This window comes from Lagopus leucura, unplaced genomic scaffold, assembly GCF_019238085.1.
Source record: "Lagopus leucura isolate 7727_CA_CO unplaced genomic scaffold, USGS_WTPT01 Super-Scaffold_100001, whole genome shotgun sequence".
Lineage (NCBI taxonomy): Eukaryota > Metazoa > Chordata > Aves > Galliformes > Phasianidae > Lagopus > Lagopus leucura.
Window position 1 is genome coordinate 10,676,181 of NW_024962262.1, and position 18,676 is coordinate 10,694,856.

The 18,676-nt window shown below is 40.3% G+C and overlaps 1 protein-coding gene across 2 annotated transcripts in view; it reads left to right on the top strand.

The window, feature by feature from the left end:
• ATP7B (ATPase copper transporting beta) overlaps positions 1–18,229 on the top strand; it is a 34,142-nt gene extending 15,913 nt beyond the window's left edge. For both annotated transcript variants that reach the window (XM_042867441.1, XM_042867440.1), the window contains exons 7-21: positions 240–414; positions 978–1,211; positions 1,407–1,498; positions 1,637–1,764; positions 4,302–4,456; positions 4,655–4,789; positions 6,484–6,678; positions 7,572–7,754; positions 9,088–9,286; positions 10,565–10,711; positions 11,962–12,104; positions 14,082–14,285; positions 14,393–14,510; positions 15,315–15,417; positions 15,946–18,229. In XM_042867441.1, the coding sequence (XP_042723375.1) occupies positions 240–414; positions 978–1,211; positions 1,407–1,498; positions 1,637–1,764; positions 4,302–4,456; positions 4,655–4,789; positions 6,484–6,678; positions 7,572–7,754; positions 9,088–9,286; positions 10,565–10,711; positions 11,962–12,104; positions 14,082–14,285; positions 14,393–14,510; positions 15,315–15,417; positions 15,946–16,210 (2,476 nt within the window). In that variant the 3' untranslated portion in view covers positions 16,211–18,229. The remainder of the gene's footprint in view (positions 1–239; positions 415–977; positions 1,212–1,406; positions 1,499–1,636; positions 1,765–4,301; positions 4,457–4,654; positions 4,790–6,483; positions 6,679–7,571; positions 7,755–9,087; positions 9,287–10,564; positions 10,712–11,961; positions 12,105–14,081; positions 14,286–14,392; positions 14,511–15,314; positions 15,418–15,945) is intronic.
• The last annotated feature ends 447 nt before the right edge of the window (positions 18,230–18,676 follow it).

Genomic DNA, 18,676 nt, shown 5'->3' on the forward strand with positions numbered 1-18,676 from the left:
ATTTGGTTCATATACTTCTACTGCTTTCATTAGTTGTGGTTTTTAACTGATAAACGACAATACATTTATTTACCTAGGAGACAGTAAAACTGTCCTGATGTTTTGGTTCTTTCCCAAATATCCTGAAGCCGTGTGTCAGAATAGCACTGATACTCCTAGCTCTGTATTGTCAGCACGGTGTTTGACCTGGGTACTGCAGGGTATGCTATGACTGGGGATTTACAGCTTCTACTTTTCAGGTGGAGGAAGTCTTTTTTGTGCAGCCTTGTGTTTGGTATTCCTGTCTTAATCCTAATGATTTATATGCTAATACCTGGCGGCGAGCACCATGGGGCTATGGTGCTGGAGCAGAATCTCATTCCTGGATTATCTATTTTAAATCTTCTCTTCTTTGTCCTGTGCACTTTTGTTCAGGTATGTCCAGAGTATTTCTTGGAGGTTTGCTTTTTGTTCATTTCCCATTTATGTAATCTGATCTGATAAGGATAGGAGACCTATGGGAAGGTTTAGTGGATTATACCTGCTCTCTTGTCTGTGACACCTATGTAGAATGAAGTGACACTTCTTTGCAAATTTTCAATTCTTAATTGCTCACTGCACTCACTCCTGCCACTGGTGTGCCATTAGCATTTCCAAGAGGGGAAGTGAATATTAAAACAAATAAATACCTGATCAGGTGTAAGCTGTTCAGGTAACTGTAGGTAAATCCTTTCAACTTCCTAGCTTTGTTTATTTTGCATTTCTAGGAAAAGGGTAGGGTCTGCCAGGATTTAGCTGGCACAGCTGTTTAGAGAAAGTAAGGGCAAGTGAGAGGATAACAAGGGATTCAACTTCCAGTAGATCTCTCCACTAAAGTTATATTGAAGTAAAACTCAGATGGGACAGCCATCCCTTCTGTTACCTACTGGTGGTATTATATTCCCCTTGCTTTCACTGCTCTGATCTTAACACGTGCCTGTCTACTCTTACACCAACAGTTCCTTGGTGGATGGTATTTTTACATACAAGCTTACAAGTCATTGAAGCACAAGGCAGCCAATATGGATGTGCTCATCGTTCTGGCCACAACGATTGCTTATGTGTATTCATGTGTGATCCTGTTAGTGGCCATAGTTGAAAAGGCAGAGGAAAGCCCTGTCACTTTCTTTGACACTCCTCCAATGCTGTTTGTATTCATTGCCCTTGGGAGATGGCTTGAACATATAGCAAAGGTAACTCATTTTCATGTGAAATATTGTGTATTTATAATGAGAATGGAATAAAACTGTTCATGTGAGTTTGAGTCAGATGTTTCAGGTGTGTGAAGTAGGCTATAGTAATGGTCATTTAGAGTTCATTGTTCACCTTAAGCAGACATCAGCATTTATGTATTCTGTGTATCTCAAACATCTCCTTCCGTTTCTCAGAGTAAGACCTCAGAAGCTCTTGCTAAACTTATATCTCTTCAAGCCACGGAAGCCACTGTGGTGACTCTTGGACCTGACCACACTATTATCAGGTATTTACATTTCATGAAGCAAAATATTCAGCCTACTCGGATGCGCAGACTGGGCTTGAAGCAGTTACTGTGAAACCATTGCTATGGCTTTGAAACTTGTGACATTAAATGAGCTGTCCTTATTTTTGTCTTTTGTAGAGAGGAGCAGGTACCTGTTGAACTGGTTCAAAGGGGTGATATTGTAAAGGTTGTTCCAGGTGGAAAGTTCCCAGTGGATGGGAAAGTCATTGAAGGCAATTCTATGGCAGATGAGTCTCTCATTACTGGTAACTTCTCTTACACTTGTGCAAATGTGTGAAACCTTCTGTAACTTCTCACTTTAAAAGCGAACAGGACAAAGCACAAGGTGTTGTCTAAATAACCTCCCATCTTAATGAGCTCTTTTCCTGGCCTTTGTGAGCTTCAATCCAAATCCTGTATCTGCATACATATAAAAAAATTGAAGAATCTCAGCTCAATTTGGTCTCTTTTACTAATGTACTGATGGGATGTGCAAAGGCTGAGCACTGTGGTCGTTATTCCAGAGATACGGTGGGAGTTTCTGATGGAATATATTTCTAGAGAAGATGCATTTTCAGCAGTGACTTCTAAAGGAAATATTGCTCAGATGTTGAAGTCATACACATAGACATCAAGGCTTCCAACAAAGATGGCCAAGGGGGCAAGGAGAGGGAAAGAAAGTCTCATGACTTGGTGCTTGTTAAGAGTCATAGAACTTGTTCAGTTTCTGAGATTTCCATTTCATTTCCTAAATATAAATAAGAATTACACAATCAAATAAGTCCTAATTATAAGTTGAAGGATCTAAAAACTTCACATTGTTATCGGCTTGCTTGATTTTAGTTATGTATTTACTTTGGGGAAAAGAGACACCCTTAATTTTAGGAGAACCAGTCATTGTCACTAACCTTAAGAGCAGAAAATAGTGGTTTTGTAGAGATTCTTAAAGCAACAGTGTGAGAATGTGGACTTTGCCCCAGAGTAAACTTTCTTGGTTTTTGAAAACTGAGATTAGTGGAAATGGAGACAGGCTTCTCAAACTCCTGTGGCTGCACAAAGTTACCAATTGGAGGAAATTTCTAGAGGTTCCCTTCAGTATGGATCTCTTCCTGACCTTTTTGAGGGATGGCACACCAGAGAGCTAGGACCAAGGACACTTCTTTTTCCTTTGATGTTAATCTGACAAAAGGCTGGGATGAGTTGCAGCTCAGATATCCAGAGCAAAGTGGCAAATAGGAATTTCCATAATGCAAATGCTTGGGATCTTTTGTTCTGGAGCAGTTTATGGTTTCCACCCACCTCCAGCCTCTGCAGTTCATGGTAAATACCACACCAAGCAGTGTAGTGTTATTCCAAGCAGCAGTCTGTATTTGTTAGAGGATTGATAAACTTGATTGTGTTTTTAGAAGATTAGGCTGATTATTGTCTAGTTACTCAAATAAAGCCTTGCCCAAATTCCTTCAGCAATGAAGGAATGCGTTAGATGGCTGATGCTGACTTTACCTGCTGGTATTATGATGCTGAACTTTTTTAATATGAGGAAATGAAAGCAGAGAAGCATAAAGCATAAGATCTAGTTTCTGTCCTGCATTCTAAACAATCACAGAAACCAGTGGTGGCTGAGCCATCTCCATGTTGCATACAGATTCCAAGTTCTGTAACTTTAGGAGCTGTGCTGTCTTGTTCACGGTCCCTGGCTCACAGGATTTCCAAGCTTTGCCAAATCACAGACTTTTTCTACTGAGATGCAGAGAAAATTTATTCTAAATCTTTCCTGGTTTTTCACAACCTATATCTTGGGTGCCCCAGAATTATCTCTCTTCTCTTACAGTGGCCCTGTCACTTTCACAGTTTCTTCTGTGATGCATTTTATAGCCAATCAGAAAGATGACCTCCCTTCCTGTACACCTCAAAGTTTCAGTGAAGACATGAGAAACTATGGCCTATTTTATCAAAATCTGGGATTAGAGACTGTTCATTCATACTAGGATACATTCAAACATCGGGGTGCAGCATCTGTACTGTGCCTGATAGAAAGACTGAGCGCTGATGTTTGTAGGCTAGGGATTATGTTTCTGGAGGCTGGAGAAGAGCCCTACATCTCTGGCAGGCTGAAAAGGAAGAGCCAGAAATCACAGACTCATAGAATGGCCTGGATTGAAAAGGACCACAGTGATCATCTAGTCTCAACCCCACTGCCATTGGCAGGGTTGCCAACCACCAGACCAGGCTGCCCAGAGCCACATCCAGCCTGGCCTTGAATGCCTCCAGGGATGGGGCATCCACAGCCTCCTTGGGCAACCTGTTCCAGTGCATCACCACCCTCTGTGTGGAAAAACCTCCAGCTAATATCTAACTTAAACCTCCCCTGTCTCAGTTTAAAATTATTCCCCCCTTGTCCTATCACTATCAAACCCATGTAAACAGTCATTCTCCTTCTTGTTTATATGCTCCCTTCAAGTACTGGAAGGCCACAATGAGGTCTCCCCAGAGCTCTTTCTTCTCCAGGCTAAACAAGTCCAGTGTCTTCAACCTTTCCTTATAAGAGAGGTGCTCTGGCCCTCTGAAATATTTCTGCTAAGACATTTGCTTCAAAAATAAACCTAGAAAAAAGGTTTACAGAAGCATGGCATCACTTATACATGCCTTCAGAGGACTGAGATATACAAGGTGTGATTTCATGCTGTTATTGTTTATTGTGCTGATTTTGCTGGCGTACAGTGAGTGTGCAGTGTACTGTGTTCATTATCATTAGAGGTATTTGCACTGGTCTGATGCATTTATTTTCGGTGTTTCTTTCCAGGGGAAGCTATGCCTGTCACTAAAAAGCCTGGGAGCACAGTGATTGCTGGCTCTATAAATGCACATGGCTCAGTTCTTGTTAATGCAACTCATGTTGGTAATGATACCACCCTGGCACAGATTGTGAAATTGGTGGAAGAAGCTCAAATGTCAAAGGTAAAAGTAAGAGAAAATGAAACCTTATTCATCAATTTTGATTAAATAAGAAAAGATTCTGTATTTTGACACATTTATGTAACCCGTGATCTGTGTTTTTCCAGACTTCAGAAAATAATGGACTGTTATTTTCATTAATTCTGCATATTCAGTGTTTTGATCATAAACATGCAAAATGTCTGTTTTTCTTTTTTATAGGCACCAATCCAGCAACTGGCAGATAAGTTTAGTGGATATTTTGTTCCATTTATCATCATAATTTCTACAGTGACTTTGATAGTATGGATCACAATTGGTTTTATAAATTTTGATATTATTCAGAAATATTTTCCTGTAAGTAATTTGATTAAGGGTTGGATTTCCTTGTTAAGCTATCTCCCACTGAAATGAAAATACTTTCTGTTTGTAGGGCTTGACGTTGTACAAAGGTGCTTGCCAGGTTACAATGTGGTATTTTCTACACAAAGGGGATGATTACATTAATTAAAATATATTTGTGGGTGTAAATATACTTGTGCATTAGCCCTCCTTGCTGCATAGGGTTCTTATGAACTGAAATGATAAGCATTCCTTCTGGATTAAGCATGACTTGTAGCTGCACTGCAAGGAGCTGAACCATTCCTATCATGCTTGGAATTTTTTTAACTCCCTGTTCCTTGGCAGATAGTGGGTTTGACTCCAGAAGAAAAATGAATTTTTCTTATCTTTAGGATGTGTATTTGCTGTGCTCAGCAACTGTGGGTATCTGTGCACCTGGAAATAGAGTTATTCCTCATTAGATGAGGAAACCAGTGCTGGCAATTCACATCATCTGAGAGCAGAGCCATTCTGTGACACCCATCAGTGTGAGGATAATTCTGATGTATCCCCCATGGGTGATGAGCTCACTTGGATGTTGTACAAAATCTGTTTTAGTTCATGAAATAAGAGGAGATTCAGGAATGCTTACTTGCTGCTTTCCTGAAGTTACTGAGTTCAGGTCTCTGTGGAGTGAGACTCTGCATGTTCAGCCTCCTAAAAATCCTCTTGCCACGATGATGGGGACAGTGTTTGTACTCTGAAGGCAGAATTCGCCCTCAGAACACTGCCCTTTAGTTGGTGTCTCTGATCTGCCCTGAACATAAGGCAGTTACTGCAGCCTCCCCATGCTGTTAGGCTGTGTTTAAATGCATTTTATCATAGAATGGCCTGGGTTGAAAAGGACCACAATGATCATCTAGTCTCATCATCTGTCCACTTATGTAAACATCCATTCCCCCTCCTGTTTATACGCTCCCTTCAAGTACTGGAAGGCCACAATGAGGTCTCTCTGGAACCTTCTCCTTTCCGAGCTAAACAAGCCCAGTTACCTCAGCCCTTCCTCAGGAGAGGCGCTCCATCCCTCTGATCATTTCAGTGCCCTCCTCTGGACCCGCTCCAAGAGCTCCACATCCTTCCTGTACTGGGGGCCCCAGGCCTGGACGCAGTGCTGCAGATGGGGCCTCACAAGAGCCAAGTAGAGGGGGACAAGCACCTCCCTCTCCCTGCTGGCCACCCCTTTGTTAATGCAGCCAAGAACACAGTTGGCCTTCCGGGCTGCAGGCGCACACTGCTGGCTCATGTCCAGCTTCTTGTCCACCAGGACCCCAAGTCCTTCTCTGCAGGACTGCTCTCAAGGAAATCTTCCCCCAGTCTATAAGAATGCTAGGGATTGCCTCGGCCAAAATGCAACGTCTTGTAGTGTATTTATTATTTATAATGTTTTATTTACAGTTTAGGTAGGCTATATTTCTTAAATAGGTGGCCAACAGGAATTCCTGAAGAATATGTGCTTGAGTAGCAAGAAAGCCACAAGACACTGGCATAAACAATTCATAATGTTCATCTTTCTGTACTATTACAGTAGCAATTATAAATTATGTTCCTATAGTTGAGGTTTCCTGGTAAATGTGTTTTTTGAGATGGCTATGATTGATCGTGCATGTGTTATCTTCTATCAGCAAATTGTTTTTTTCTTTTTTTGCCTCCTCTCCTCCCTCTTCTTACAGAATCAGAACAAGCACCTTTCAAAAGCTGAATTAATACTGAGGTTTGCATTTCAAACCTCAATCACTGTGCTGAGCATTGCATGCCCCTGTTCTTTAGGCTTGGCTACCCCAACAGCTGTGATGGTGGGCACAGGAGTTGCTGCGCAGAACGGTATTCTCATCAAAGGCGGAAAACCTCTGGAAATGGCACACAAGGTTAATTGTTCTTTCTGTACCTTTGTAGCTTTCCTAGCTGTCGCCACATCAAATATAGTGTCTCAGGAAATCTCTCTGATAAAAAGAAAGGCTGCAGATTTTATTTCCCGTTAGCAACTGTTCATGGTGGCAAGGAAGATGACTTTGACCTTCTTTCTCCACAATCCAAAGTAGGCGGCAAAGTGTTGAGAGGCAGCAGTTTCAGCAGTCTGTTGCCTTTGAGGCTGCTGATGTTCTGCACGACCTTGTGAGGTCTCCAGCATTCATGCTCTCTTAGCTTCTTTCCAGAAAGCCAACATTTTTCTTCTTTGAGGGCTGATGTGAAATATATGTTGTTCGTGATCAGTGGCTTAAAATGTAGGAGAAAAACAATGTGGTTGGAAGTTGTTTTAGTCTAGGGAGGGGAAGATAGATGGGTGGCTGAAAAAGCCCTTCAAACAGATGATAAGAGGAAATGGAGAAAGAAGGACTTGGCATGCCCACAGTCAGTAAAAAGAAGATGAGTTTACACCATGCTGTGAAAGACTGAGTTGGATACAAGCAGACTAAGGAGAGGTGAAAAGGATAATGAGAATAAATTAACCAGACTGACAGTAATTCTCATTCATTCAAACGTGTGCACATTCACATAAAGCAAGTGCTGTGATGTTGAGATCCTTGTATGGGTACAGCATGATACTGCAGCTTCAGCTGTACAAGGAATGAATAAGAAAGCATAAGGAGATCTACTGCACAGATGGTCTATGGTTCAGGATTTCCTGGGTTTTGTAGGTTTATTCAGCTTGTTTTGGTTACTGTCAACTATTTATTGATGTCTTGCCTGTATTTATGTGCTCAAATCATGCAAGATCCCTTACGTAGCTTAGGCAGTAACTCTGGTTTATTTCTTGCAGATCAAGACTGTGATGTTTGATAAAACGGGAACCATTACTTGTGGAGTTCCTAAAGTCATGAGGGTTCTTCTGCTGGGAGACACAGCTGTGCTCTCTCTGAAGAAGGTACTGGCAGTGGTTGGCACTGCAGAAGCCAGCAGTGAGCATCCTTTAGGAGTGGCGGTCACTAAATACTGCAAAGAGGTACTTAGACTTACTGTTTCACTTCAGATCTATATATGCTGTGTGAAATCAGCAGATTCCAGAAGGAGATGCCTGTCTGAAAAGTAACTGGCTGAGAAGCTGGTAGATGTTATCTTAACCTGCACAATACCTGGGAGGCATAATCTAAACTTTGCTTTTGTGGCCACGCTACGGAGTCCTCGAGCAAGATATTACTAAGTTTTGCCAGACAATGACAAAGGATTGTAGAATATATGCAGGAGGAACATGTAAGCTTAAAAAAGCATCGTGAAGCAGAAGTGTATGGTGACATTTCACACATTACCTGATTGTGGTAGTCACTGCTATTAGTCAGTTGCTTATCTGAACAGATTAGTCAAAAAGCTATGGAACAAATATGAATATTAAACTGTGATATTTGTGAATTTCACAAGTTGATTACTCATGCCTGCACAAATCCTGCAAATCCTCGGAAAACCTTTATATATTGTTTGTGTTCATTAAATGTTTCAGGAAGAATGAAAGCATAATTAGCAACAACATAAGAAGCCTGGTTTAAATAACTTCTTTCTACTAAGGCAGGTCACTGAGCTACTTGCCATTAGATGATGAATCTTAAACTTATTAATGATAGATCTTTCAGTGATGAAGTTTAGAAGTTAACATGTAAATTTAGAAGGAAAAAGTAAGTGTGGGTAATGATTCAGTGGCCCCTCTTGTATTTCACATTTCCTGTTTTTCAAATTTGTCTTAGTTCCCCAGAAATTTCTGTGGTTATTGTATGCATCAGTTATTACTGTCTATAGAGTTCTCTGAAAGGTACATATAGTTCTGATTTCTAGAAATAACTCACAATAAATTGTTTATCAAAGAATGTGGGTTTTTTTTTTCCCATTCTTTTTGCAATTTATATGACTGTAGTTATATATATAAAAACTGAGCTCACGCAGTCACTTGTCTGTGTGGCTAATTAAAAGCTGCATCTTTCCAGAGCTCTATGGCTGATTTTTTGTAGTATTACTTCTTATTTCCCAGTCTTGGCTGAAGTTGTAAGCCACCACTGTACCTTCTTCATCTTTGAACCACCAGGAAACGTCACCCTTTTTGGTTTGCTTGTGCTAGGGCTGAGACTGGGATGTACTCTATTGCTGTTCGCTTCAGAAGTATTATTTATCCCCAGCACATCTACAACACCTTTATTTTTATTTCTCCACTACTGATGCTCCATGCTGCTTTCCAGTCTATCAGTCATTGTAAAGAGGAGGAACACAATCTCTTTTTGATGGCAGTTATCTAATGTTTGTACCGCGTACTGTCAGCACAAACTGATGATGAACTCTGGTTATCTCTGCAGGAGCTTGGCACTCAGAGCCTGGGATACTGCACCAACTTCCAGGCAGTCCCAGGTTGTGGCATCAGCTGCAAAGTAGGTGGTGTTGAGGCTGTCGTGGGTGTGGCTGATGAGGGTGTTGATAAGTTGGACGCTAACAAGAGTGGGGACAGCAGTGCTCTTCTGGGAGATGGCGCACTGATCACACTCTCTGAATCGAATGGTATGTCTGCCCCCAAAGTCACTGCTAGTTGTAGTCCAAGGGCTCATGAATCTACAGTGCTGAGCATAGTAAAGCAATTCTACCAGACTAGGCATAGCAGAAATGAAGAAATTATGAGAGAGAGAGAGGCAAAGAACACGAGGGACAAAAAGATGTCTTTATAGAAATTGAAAATCTCCTTTCCCCTACCTTCAATTGCTTTGGAATTCAGAAACCTAATTAAGGATTAGATGATACAGTGATTGATACTCCAAAAGTCGGTACAATACACGAGCAATACCCAGCAAGGTGCCTTTTGGACAGAAGAGTGGCCCAGCAGAGAGCACAGTTTGCCAGTTAACATTATCTTCCTCCATAGAGAAGTTACATTCAACGTATGCTATCTTATTGCTCCATTTTTTTTGTCCTACATTTTAGTTCCATATTACTTTGGACCTTTTGTCTTCTATTCAAATATCTCTCAAGGTACTTAATTAAAAAAATTTATTCAGCAGTGAAGCAGGTTATATCTGCAAACTGAGTTTCAGTGCCTGATGCTTTTGATTTAGCCAGTGCACTTATTTTTGTTTTGCGCTCAGTGAAGGCACTTGCTCTTTTGTGTCGTATGGGGGAATGAATACGCATTTAAAGTCCTCCTTAAGAAGCTCATCAGTTCTTTTCAGCAGATTGTATCTCTTGACCTTTTTGAGGAAGCTTTTAGAAGAATTAAAATAAGAACTTTAATCATCAGAACTGTGCCATTTGTGAGCAGCGTTAATGTAATATTTTCTCACCTGCCTCAGAGGGCTTTTTGAAGTTGCGTTGAATTCATAATGAAGTGTCTGTGTGCTGTTTCATTGTTTGCTAGAACAAAACTACTTTTCTTAGAAGAGACTTTGTATTTGAAAGAAGTAATTATTTGTGTGAACAGTGCAGCACGCTGCACTTTTTGTGAAAAACAATGCAAACTCACAAAGGCAAATCTGTGCAAATACTTCCAATAAGTTTATGACGCAACTCTGTTTATAAACAGTGAGTCTTGAAGGAGAAAAGTTTTCTGAGGCTGTCATCAGTTAGCAGCTGCACATACGTGTTTGGTCATGGCAGTAGCACTTGAAATGAGCCTCAATATAAAGTGTTTTGGATGTGACCTTTGCTAATCAAAGACACACACAAGAAATAAGAAGAGCTCTGTGAATATATTTGTATAGCTAATGCAGCCTGAAACTGTCATTTCAAACATCTCTGACGTGTCTACTATTTTTAAGTCTCCCCTTATTCTTTTGTCCACAAACAAAGGTTCATCATCTTCCCACACATACTCAGTATTGATTGGAAATCGTGAGTGGATGCGACGGAATGGCTTGCATATTGCAAACGATGTCAATGATGCCATGACAGACCATGAAACTAAAGGACAGACAGCCATATTAGTGGCTATAGATGGTAACGACTGTGACTTAATAAACATCAGTTGATTGTACCATTGTAAGGATAAAAACAAACTAAAACAATCGGTGGATTAGTATCAAGAAATTACATATTATTTAATACAGAACTGTTTGTAAAAATGCCAAAGTATCAGGTGTTCTTAAAAGGTATTTCTTCTCAGAATAGAGTTTATAAGACCTTGCTGAGTAGTTTTTAATTTAAATGTTATTTTCCAAACCTCCTGCTTCCAAAAAGTGTGATGTGCAGCGTGTACAACTGCACAAATGTGTCCTGCCCTGTCTTTGCGTTGCTTAAGGATTACAGGCTGACCTGCTGCATCTCTGATATCAAAATATTTCCTTAGTAAATGTGACAAGTCATTAGATCATTCAAGTATAAAAGAGACAGTAGATTAGACTAAATGAGTTTTGCCAGAGGGTTTCTATTCTGTACTACACAGAAAGGGAACCTACGCAAAGCGTTAATAAGAGAAACTGCTGTAATGGTGATAAGTTTCCATTGGTCTGTGATCTTGATATGGGGCCTCTGATTTAATTAGTGAAAAAATAATTTTCTTGTGCCCACAGAGAAATTTTCAGAGGCATCTGCATGTTTCAACCAGGGCTCTATTAATGTCCAGAAAAATCAAGTTCTCTTAACATGGAAATCAGGGCTCTGATGTATACTCAGTGTTCCTAGCATTACTGATGATGGTGACCAGAGTAACAGATGATGAAAACCTTCTTAAATCATTGCTTTTTAAATATAATATGCAATAACTTTAGATTGTTGTAATTAGTATGGATACACCTTCCAGATAATAAGTGTTGGGTACAGCTTTCCTGTCCAAAAGTAATTAATCCAACCCTGAAAGATTTAGAGGATATAAAAGCAAATATTCTAAATGCTGGAGGAATGGTTTCAACATCTGACGATTACAAAAACTTCCCATAGCCCATAGTTTTTTTTTGTATGGGCAAAAATGACTATGTCAGGCATGTTTAAAAGCGATCATGCTTCCCTTCTGCCTGGTTCCTAAGTATCAGAGGAGTTTTGTTCTTAGATCTGAAAGAGGTAAATTAGAAAAGCGTGTGTGTGAGTGTGTGTAGATAGATAAGAAAATTTAAGTCAGTGGTTCAGGCTTGTGAAAGCCAGTATTACCCAGAAAGAGTTACTTTTCCATACTGTGACAGAAAGAGTCCTGTTCTCTTGCTACCACTTTGCTGCCCACAGCTCTTTTTAACAGAGCACGTTTCTTTGTGAAGGTGTCTTGTGTGGAATGATCGCAATTGCAGATACTGTCAAGCAGGAGGCAGCCCTTGCTGTGCACACACTGAAAAACATGGGAATAGATGTGGTGCTGATAACGGGTGACAACAGGAAAACTGCAAAAGCCATTGCTACTCAGGTACCTTCTTGCATTTTACAAAATGTGTGATGGCTTTCTGAAATTCTGCTTATTTCAGTGAATTAGGACTAGGCACTCAGGGTTTCCATGTGTATGTTAAAGAAAGACTAACTTTTCTTGAACCAGACTGAACTCAGGTGAACATTTTAGTGAGAACTACTGGTGATTGGTGGACGGTTGAACTGGATGATCTTCTAGGTGTTTTCCAACCTTGGTGATTCTATGATTCTAAGTCCTATGGCATAGTAAAGGCCAGTGACTGCATTAAGATCCCACTGAAGACAAACATTCAGTACCTCTTCAGGTGCGTTGAGTTTCATGCAGCAATTACTTCATTGCTGAGCTGAAGCCTTCTAGTTCCATTCACTGAAGGGTACTTGTGTTTCCTTAATGAAGAAGGGATGTGCCTTTAATGTCTAGTCTGGTTCCTAGTACAGGAAGTGGGGATTTGCCATTAAATTTAAAGATAACATAGTAATGAAAATGATTCTTATTGTTAAGAAGCATAGCAATCTAAAAGAAGTAGAGTGCATGACATTTCCTTGATCACAAACTATAAGCAACCTTCCAAAATCAAAGCCAAATACTGACTTTACCTTGTAACATTTATACCCTCTCCATGTCCATTTCCCACTTGCACTTTGCACTGGTCTACTCTTAATCTACTGTGTGCCTCTGTGTTGCTTTCTTCATGTATACAAAGAGCAAACTCAGCTCTTCATACAAAGAGCAAACTCATCATGTCTTCTCCTATGTTGTGAGGCCTGTTTTGTTTCTCAATGTGATTTAATTCTTCTATTTTAATCCACTCTTTCACCTACAGGTTTTTTTTAAGTCCCTTCCCAGCCCACCTTTCTTTGTTAAGACAGGAACTTTTTCATATATAAACTTTGGTTTATAGTTCCATTCCCTCAGGTGAACTTTTCAAACAACATTATTCGTTGCTAACCTAGATTTTCATCATTGATTTTTTTTTTTTTTTTTTTTTTTTGGTCACTTCCTTTCCAGTGGCAAAATGGTAAATCAGTCTAAAAAGTTTAAAATTCTACTTTATGTGAAGTAAAAAGAGAGCTTCTACCTCCTGTGCTCTATCTGGTGAGGCAGACAGACCTACGGTGTTTATCCCAGTACTTTTTAGTATACCCACCCCTATTTTTCAGTTGTAGCACTGAAGACATTTGGTAGCAACTCAAAGTTGAGAAGTAGGTGGGTGAAGGAATTTATTCAGCCCTCTGCATTCTCTCCATAGTTTCGCTGGGACTTGCACATTTATGTTGGCATTTCTGTTTTCCCTAGCATAAGTGCCTAATCATTTACTACTCCTGTGCACATTTCTTTGAAACTTCTATTGGTGCATATCCATCAAGCAGCATGTTTATTTGAAAACTGTCTATTTTAGCCATCAAACCTTTATTTGCCAGGGCAACAGAGCTCCAGAAGCCTTGTAAGGCAAAGACAAGGGCAGTGCATGCTGTTCCAGCCTCTGCAGTGATGATGGGGGAGTCTGTAATCAGTCACTTTCTTATCATAGAATGGCCTGGGTTGAAAAGGACCACAATGATCATCGAGTTTCAATCCCCTGCTATGTGCAGGGTCACCAACCAGCAGACCAGGCTGCCCAGAGCCACATCCAGCCTGGCCTTGAATGCCTCCAGGGATGGGGCATCCACAACCTCCTTGGGCAACCTGTTCCAGTGCATCACCACCCTCTGAGTGAAAAACTTCCTCCTAATATCTAACCTAAACCTCCCCTGTTTCAGTTTAAAACCATTCCCCCTTGTCCTATTAGAAATAATAATAATAAAAATAAATAAAAACCATTCGCCCTTATGCCAAAGGCAATTTGCTCTTCAGCTTTCCATGTTGCTTGCAATTTATTTGAGTGATCTTCCTTTGTTTGCCTTTCTCCCAGAGCAGCAGATGGCTTTTCCTTTCAGCATATCACCAATAACCCTGTGTTTCTTTCTTCGTGCGTAGGTTGGGATCAAAAAAGTCTTCGCTGAGGTTCTTCCTTCTCACAAAGTTGCAAAGGTCCAAGAACTCCAAAATGGGAGGAGAAAGGTTGCGATGGTTGGTGATGGAGTCAATGATTCCCCTGCGCTAGCCAGGGCCGACATTGGAATTGCAATTGGAACGGGCACCGATGTTGCCATTGAAGCAGCAGATGTTGTTCTTATCCGAGTGAGCGCTGCAGTTTTGACTGCCTTCTATCACTTTCTGTAGCTCTTTTCAGTTCAGTATTCGATAGACTGCATGCAGAATACTTTCAGTGCTCTTCTGTCTTACAGAATGACTTGCTGGATGTAGTTGCCAGTATTCACTTATCGAAGAGAACAGTGCGGAGAATACGAATAAATCTGATTCTTGCCTTAATTTATAATCTGCTTGGAATACCAATAGCAGCAGGTAGGTGGTTGTCAGAGCTCAGCTTGTGGGAGACAGCAGCATGGTTGAGCTCTGTGCTGCCTCTGTCAGGATTTCCTGCTCAAGCAATTGAAGAGAGCTTCTTGGAGCATTTAAAACTCGGCAGAAGAACAAAATATATATGTATATAAATGTTTATACTGGTAGAAGAAATCTTTGATCCCCAAATTTTAAGGTCTTGGGAGCAAATACTTATATCTTAAAATGAAATCATAATTTTATTTTGTTTTACTCAACAGTATTTTGGGATTCATTTTATTATATTCAAACATAGCAATAATAAGAGAGATCATCCAACTTCTGGGTGCTCTCTCTTTTATTCACCCCAAATTTCATATTTTGTCTCACACTATTTGGTTTCTCTGCTTCTATCAGACATCTTCTCATGCTCTAAATTCCTACTTAAAACTGACTTCAAACAGCCCCCTATTCTTTTTATTTTTTTTAGTAACTTCTCCCTCATTTGCTTGTATTATTATTATTATTAATATTATGATTATACTTCTGTTGCTTTTGCTTTGTTTTGCACATGCAGAATACCTGGGAGGGTCACACAGTCTTGCCCTGTGACTGCAGTCTTGTAGTTGAATCTGTGCAAAGTCCATTCTGTGCAACTAAAGGGACATATTTAACATGTTTAACAATAAGTAAGAAAATACATGTTGATCTATTTGTGATTATAGAGGCCTCAAAAAGTCCTGTTGATCTGTTCTATAGTATGCAGGGACAAGAACATCCATACTGGAACAGACTGCCCTGGCTGATGTCTGTGTGTTCTTTCGCTAGGTGTGTTCATGCCTGCTGGTCTTGTGCTTCAGCCTTGGATGGGATCAGCTGCCATGGCAGCTTCTTCTGTGTCTGTCGTGCTGTCTTCCCTGCAGCTGAAATGGCAAGTTATCTTACACTGAGTAAATGAGCAACCATAGGCAGCTCTGCTGCTGGGATTCAAGTGAGACATTAGTTTGGGTTTTATATACCTAAAAATACCTGAGGTCCTTTAGCATGGTGGTGTCTAATTCTTTTCTGCAAAAGAGATGGACATCACTGTCATTAACATACTTGGGGTAAGACTGTTGAGCATTCTTTAGCTAGCAGCTAAAATAGTGACTGGATGCCACATGGGCAGCTGCGTTGGAGATCTAGTTCAGTAACACTTGAGCTTTTCATAGTACATTTTTGGGTGCAGCTGCAGTGGGCCTATTTTTAAGACCATTGCGAACAAACATATTTTAAAAGATCAGACTTCTTGCATTCTCTAGAAACATTCCAAACCTTCAGATATCTCTACTGTAGCTGAGGTCCTTTTGTGGTGCATAGTACTAATGAACTAATGAAGGAAATCTATTACTGCATCACGATTGTGACCATGCTTCCTTGCACTGACTTCTTGATACAGACTATCTTTTCTCTTTCTCAGCTATAAGAAGCCAGACACAGAAAGTTATGAAGCTCAAGCTCAAGGCTGCATGAAGCCGCTTACCCCTTCCCAAATCAGTGTTCATATTGGAATGGATGACAGGAGGAGGGATTCATCCAGATCGGCTCCGTGGGATCAAATTAGCCAAGTGTCTCTTTCTTCCTTGACTTCAGACAAGCTGCCGAGACATAATGGGTTTTTTGAGGAGGAAGGGGACAAGTGGTCACTGCTGATGAATGGAGGAGATGAAGAACAGTACATCTGAAGTGTTGTGTTCTCAGTACAGCACGGAATGTTCCACCTCACCAGTGACAACAGGGACTGAGTCATGTCATCAAGAGCCTCAAGGTTTTAAGTGAAATTATTCCTTTGGCTCATAAAACAATTACAGTTCAGTTTTGTGTTGTATAGATTGTGGATTTTTTCAGGTCACCAGTTATTCCTAGTCACTGAAAGAATCTGTGACTCTACTGTGCTTATTTGCACGTATCAATTAGTGAAATAATGTACAATAGTAATTTTCAGAGTCTAATAGAGTTTCTGTCTTTTGGACTGTCTGCTGGGCACCTTTGGCACCTCCAAAATCTCCGCCCATGAGGAAATATCCACTGCATAAGGAGCTCTGTGGTTGGAATGCATGGAATCCTAACTAGTCATGTCATTGTGGGAGCACTTTATACTTAGGATTCATGTGCATCTTCTTGGACCAAAAAAACTGCAGTGTTTCACTGACTATATCTCTCTGAAAAGTATCTTTCAGAGACTTTCACTTTCTTTCAACTATCAAACTCTTTTGATGCATGTTTTTCACAGCTGAACTTGTTCTGTGATTCCCACTGCTCTCTTAGACTTTCTCATTTGCTCCATAGGAGCTCTTTTTTCTTCCCTTTCTCCAAACAAGACCTCTTCTATGATTTATTACTATGTTTACAGATTATCCCTGTTTGGGATAAATTCCTTTAAGTCACTAGCAATTTTCCATCTTAAGGAAACCCACAAAGGCAGAGCAATTAGTGATCTGAGTTAGTACATAATTTTCCTGTGGATATCTTGCATGATCCCTCAAAGTCCTGGATAGTTGGCAGTTGGCAGTCTGTTTCCTCTGACCAAGTGAAGAATTTCTGTCAGTGTGAACGAAGCTGGCAGTTACCATGGAGTGACTGGAAGCAGAACTGTGTCTACAGTTGGTGTGACTCCAGCATGGCTGGATGAAGTGAGTTCATTACATAAATCAGCTTACAACCAGCTTCCTGGTTGCTTGAAGTGCAGCCATGAGGTTAAAAAGGTTGAAAAGTGGCCTTAAAATAATGTGGGAAGTAACACTTCCTGATGACAGAAGGGTATGAAGATCTATAATAGCTTGAATTTTAAGGTAAATGGATTTCTGTGTTATCAATTGGTTTCAACTTCCTTTTTTGCTCTAGTTTAATAAGAAATTAAGGTGCTGAGCAACTCATCTTCCACTTCAGTGTCTTTACCAAAGCTGGCAGTAGCTTTATCACTCTGAGTGTTGAATTCAACCCTTAACACCATTTAGAGTCGGGACAATAGGAACCAACTGCTGAAGTGCACTGGACCTGGCTCTCTGGTGCTGCACTGCTGAACTGTGGGACTCTGAAGTAGGCAGCCCAGAGTTTTATATTCTGATTTGAGAAATGAAAGAACAGGAATTACTGCACCAAGCAATACGAGGTAACGTTCACTGACTTAAATACAGAGTGGTTTCAAACAAGGATTCAAGTCCCACTCCTAATTTTTTTGTTGTTTGTTTTTACAAGACCCTGAAGCACCAGGCAGGTCTTCCTTTTCTCTCTTCCTCTTAATATTACTTTTGAGCTGTCACGAGAAAACATCAACAGCATGGTCTAAAATACTCATGTTTTAAAACTGTAAAATCTCCTTATACAGAGAGATGTGCAGAGATGACTTCCACAGCACTCACACTTCTCAGACATGCCATAAATGCCTTTACGTGGCCGTTAGGGGAAGTCTACTGTTTCACTATTTTATGTTTTCTTACCAGTCCTTACAGTAAAAAAAAATATGGTGTTTTTTTTTTAAACAAATAAAACTTGTGTCTTGGCTTATTTTTTTTTTCTGTACCCTTCAAAAAATACAACCTACCGAACAACCACATATAAACAGTAATTGATGGACTGTAGGATGTATGTGCAAAATGCCACTGCCAACAAGCAGTGCAGTTTGTATAGCATGCTGTACAAGTCCCTGATCTTGACTTAGTGTGCTTGGCTCTGACAAAAATAAAACCAAGAAATTCAGTCTATTAATCTGTTCTGGTGGATCACATCCTTGTGTTGTTGGAAGTTGCAAGAGCTTTTCTGATAGATTTCAGCAGAACTAAGACTTACTTGATTCTATTGTTGACTTAATCTTCACTTTTTGAAAGCTTGGACCAGTCAACTGGTGAGATTAGTCTTCTGCTCATCAACACAACAGGTACGAAAAATAGCTTATGTCTAAGATCATAGTGTGCATATTCCAAATTACAGTTTATGTGGGATAAGAAAATCACAGAATCGCAGAATCACCAAGGTTGGAAAAGACCTACAAGATCATCCAGTCCAACCATCCACCCATCACTAGTAGCTCTCACTAAATCATATCCCTCAACACAACATCCAAACGTTCCTTGTACACCTCCAGGGTCGGTGACTCCACCACCTCCCTGGGCAGCCCATTCCATGCCTGACCACTCTTTCAGAAAAGCAGT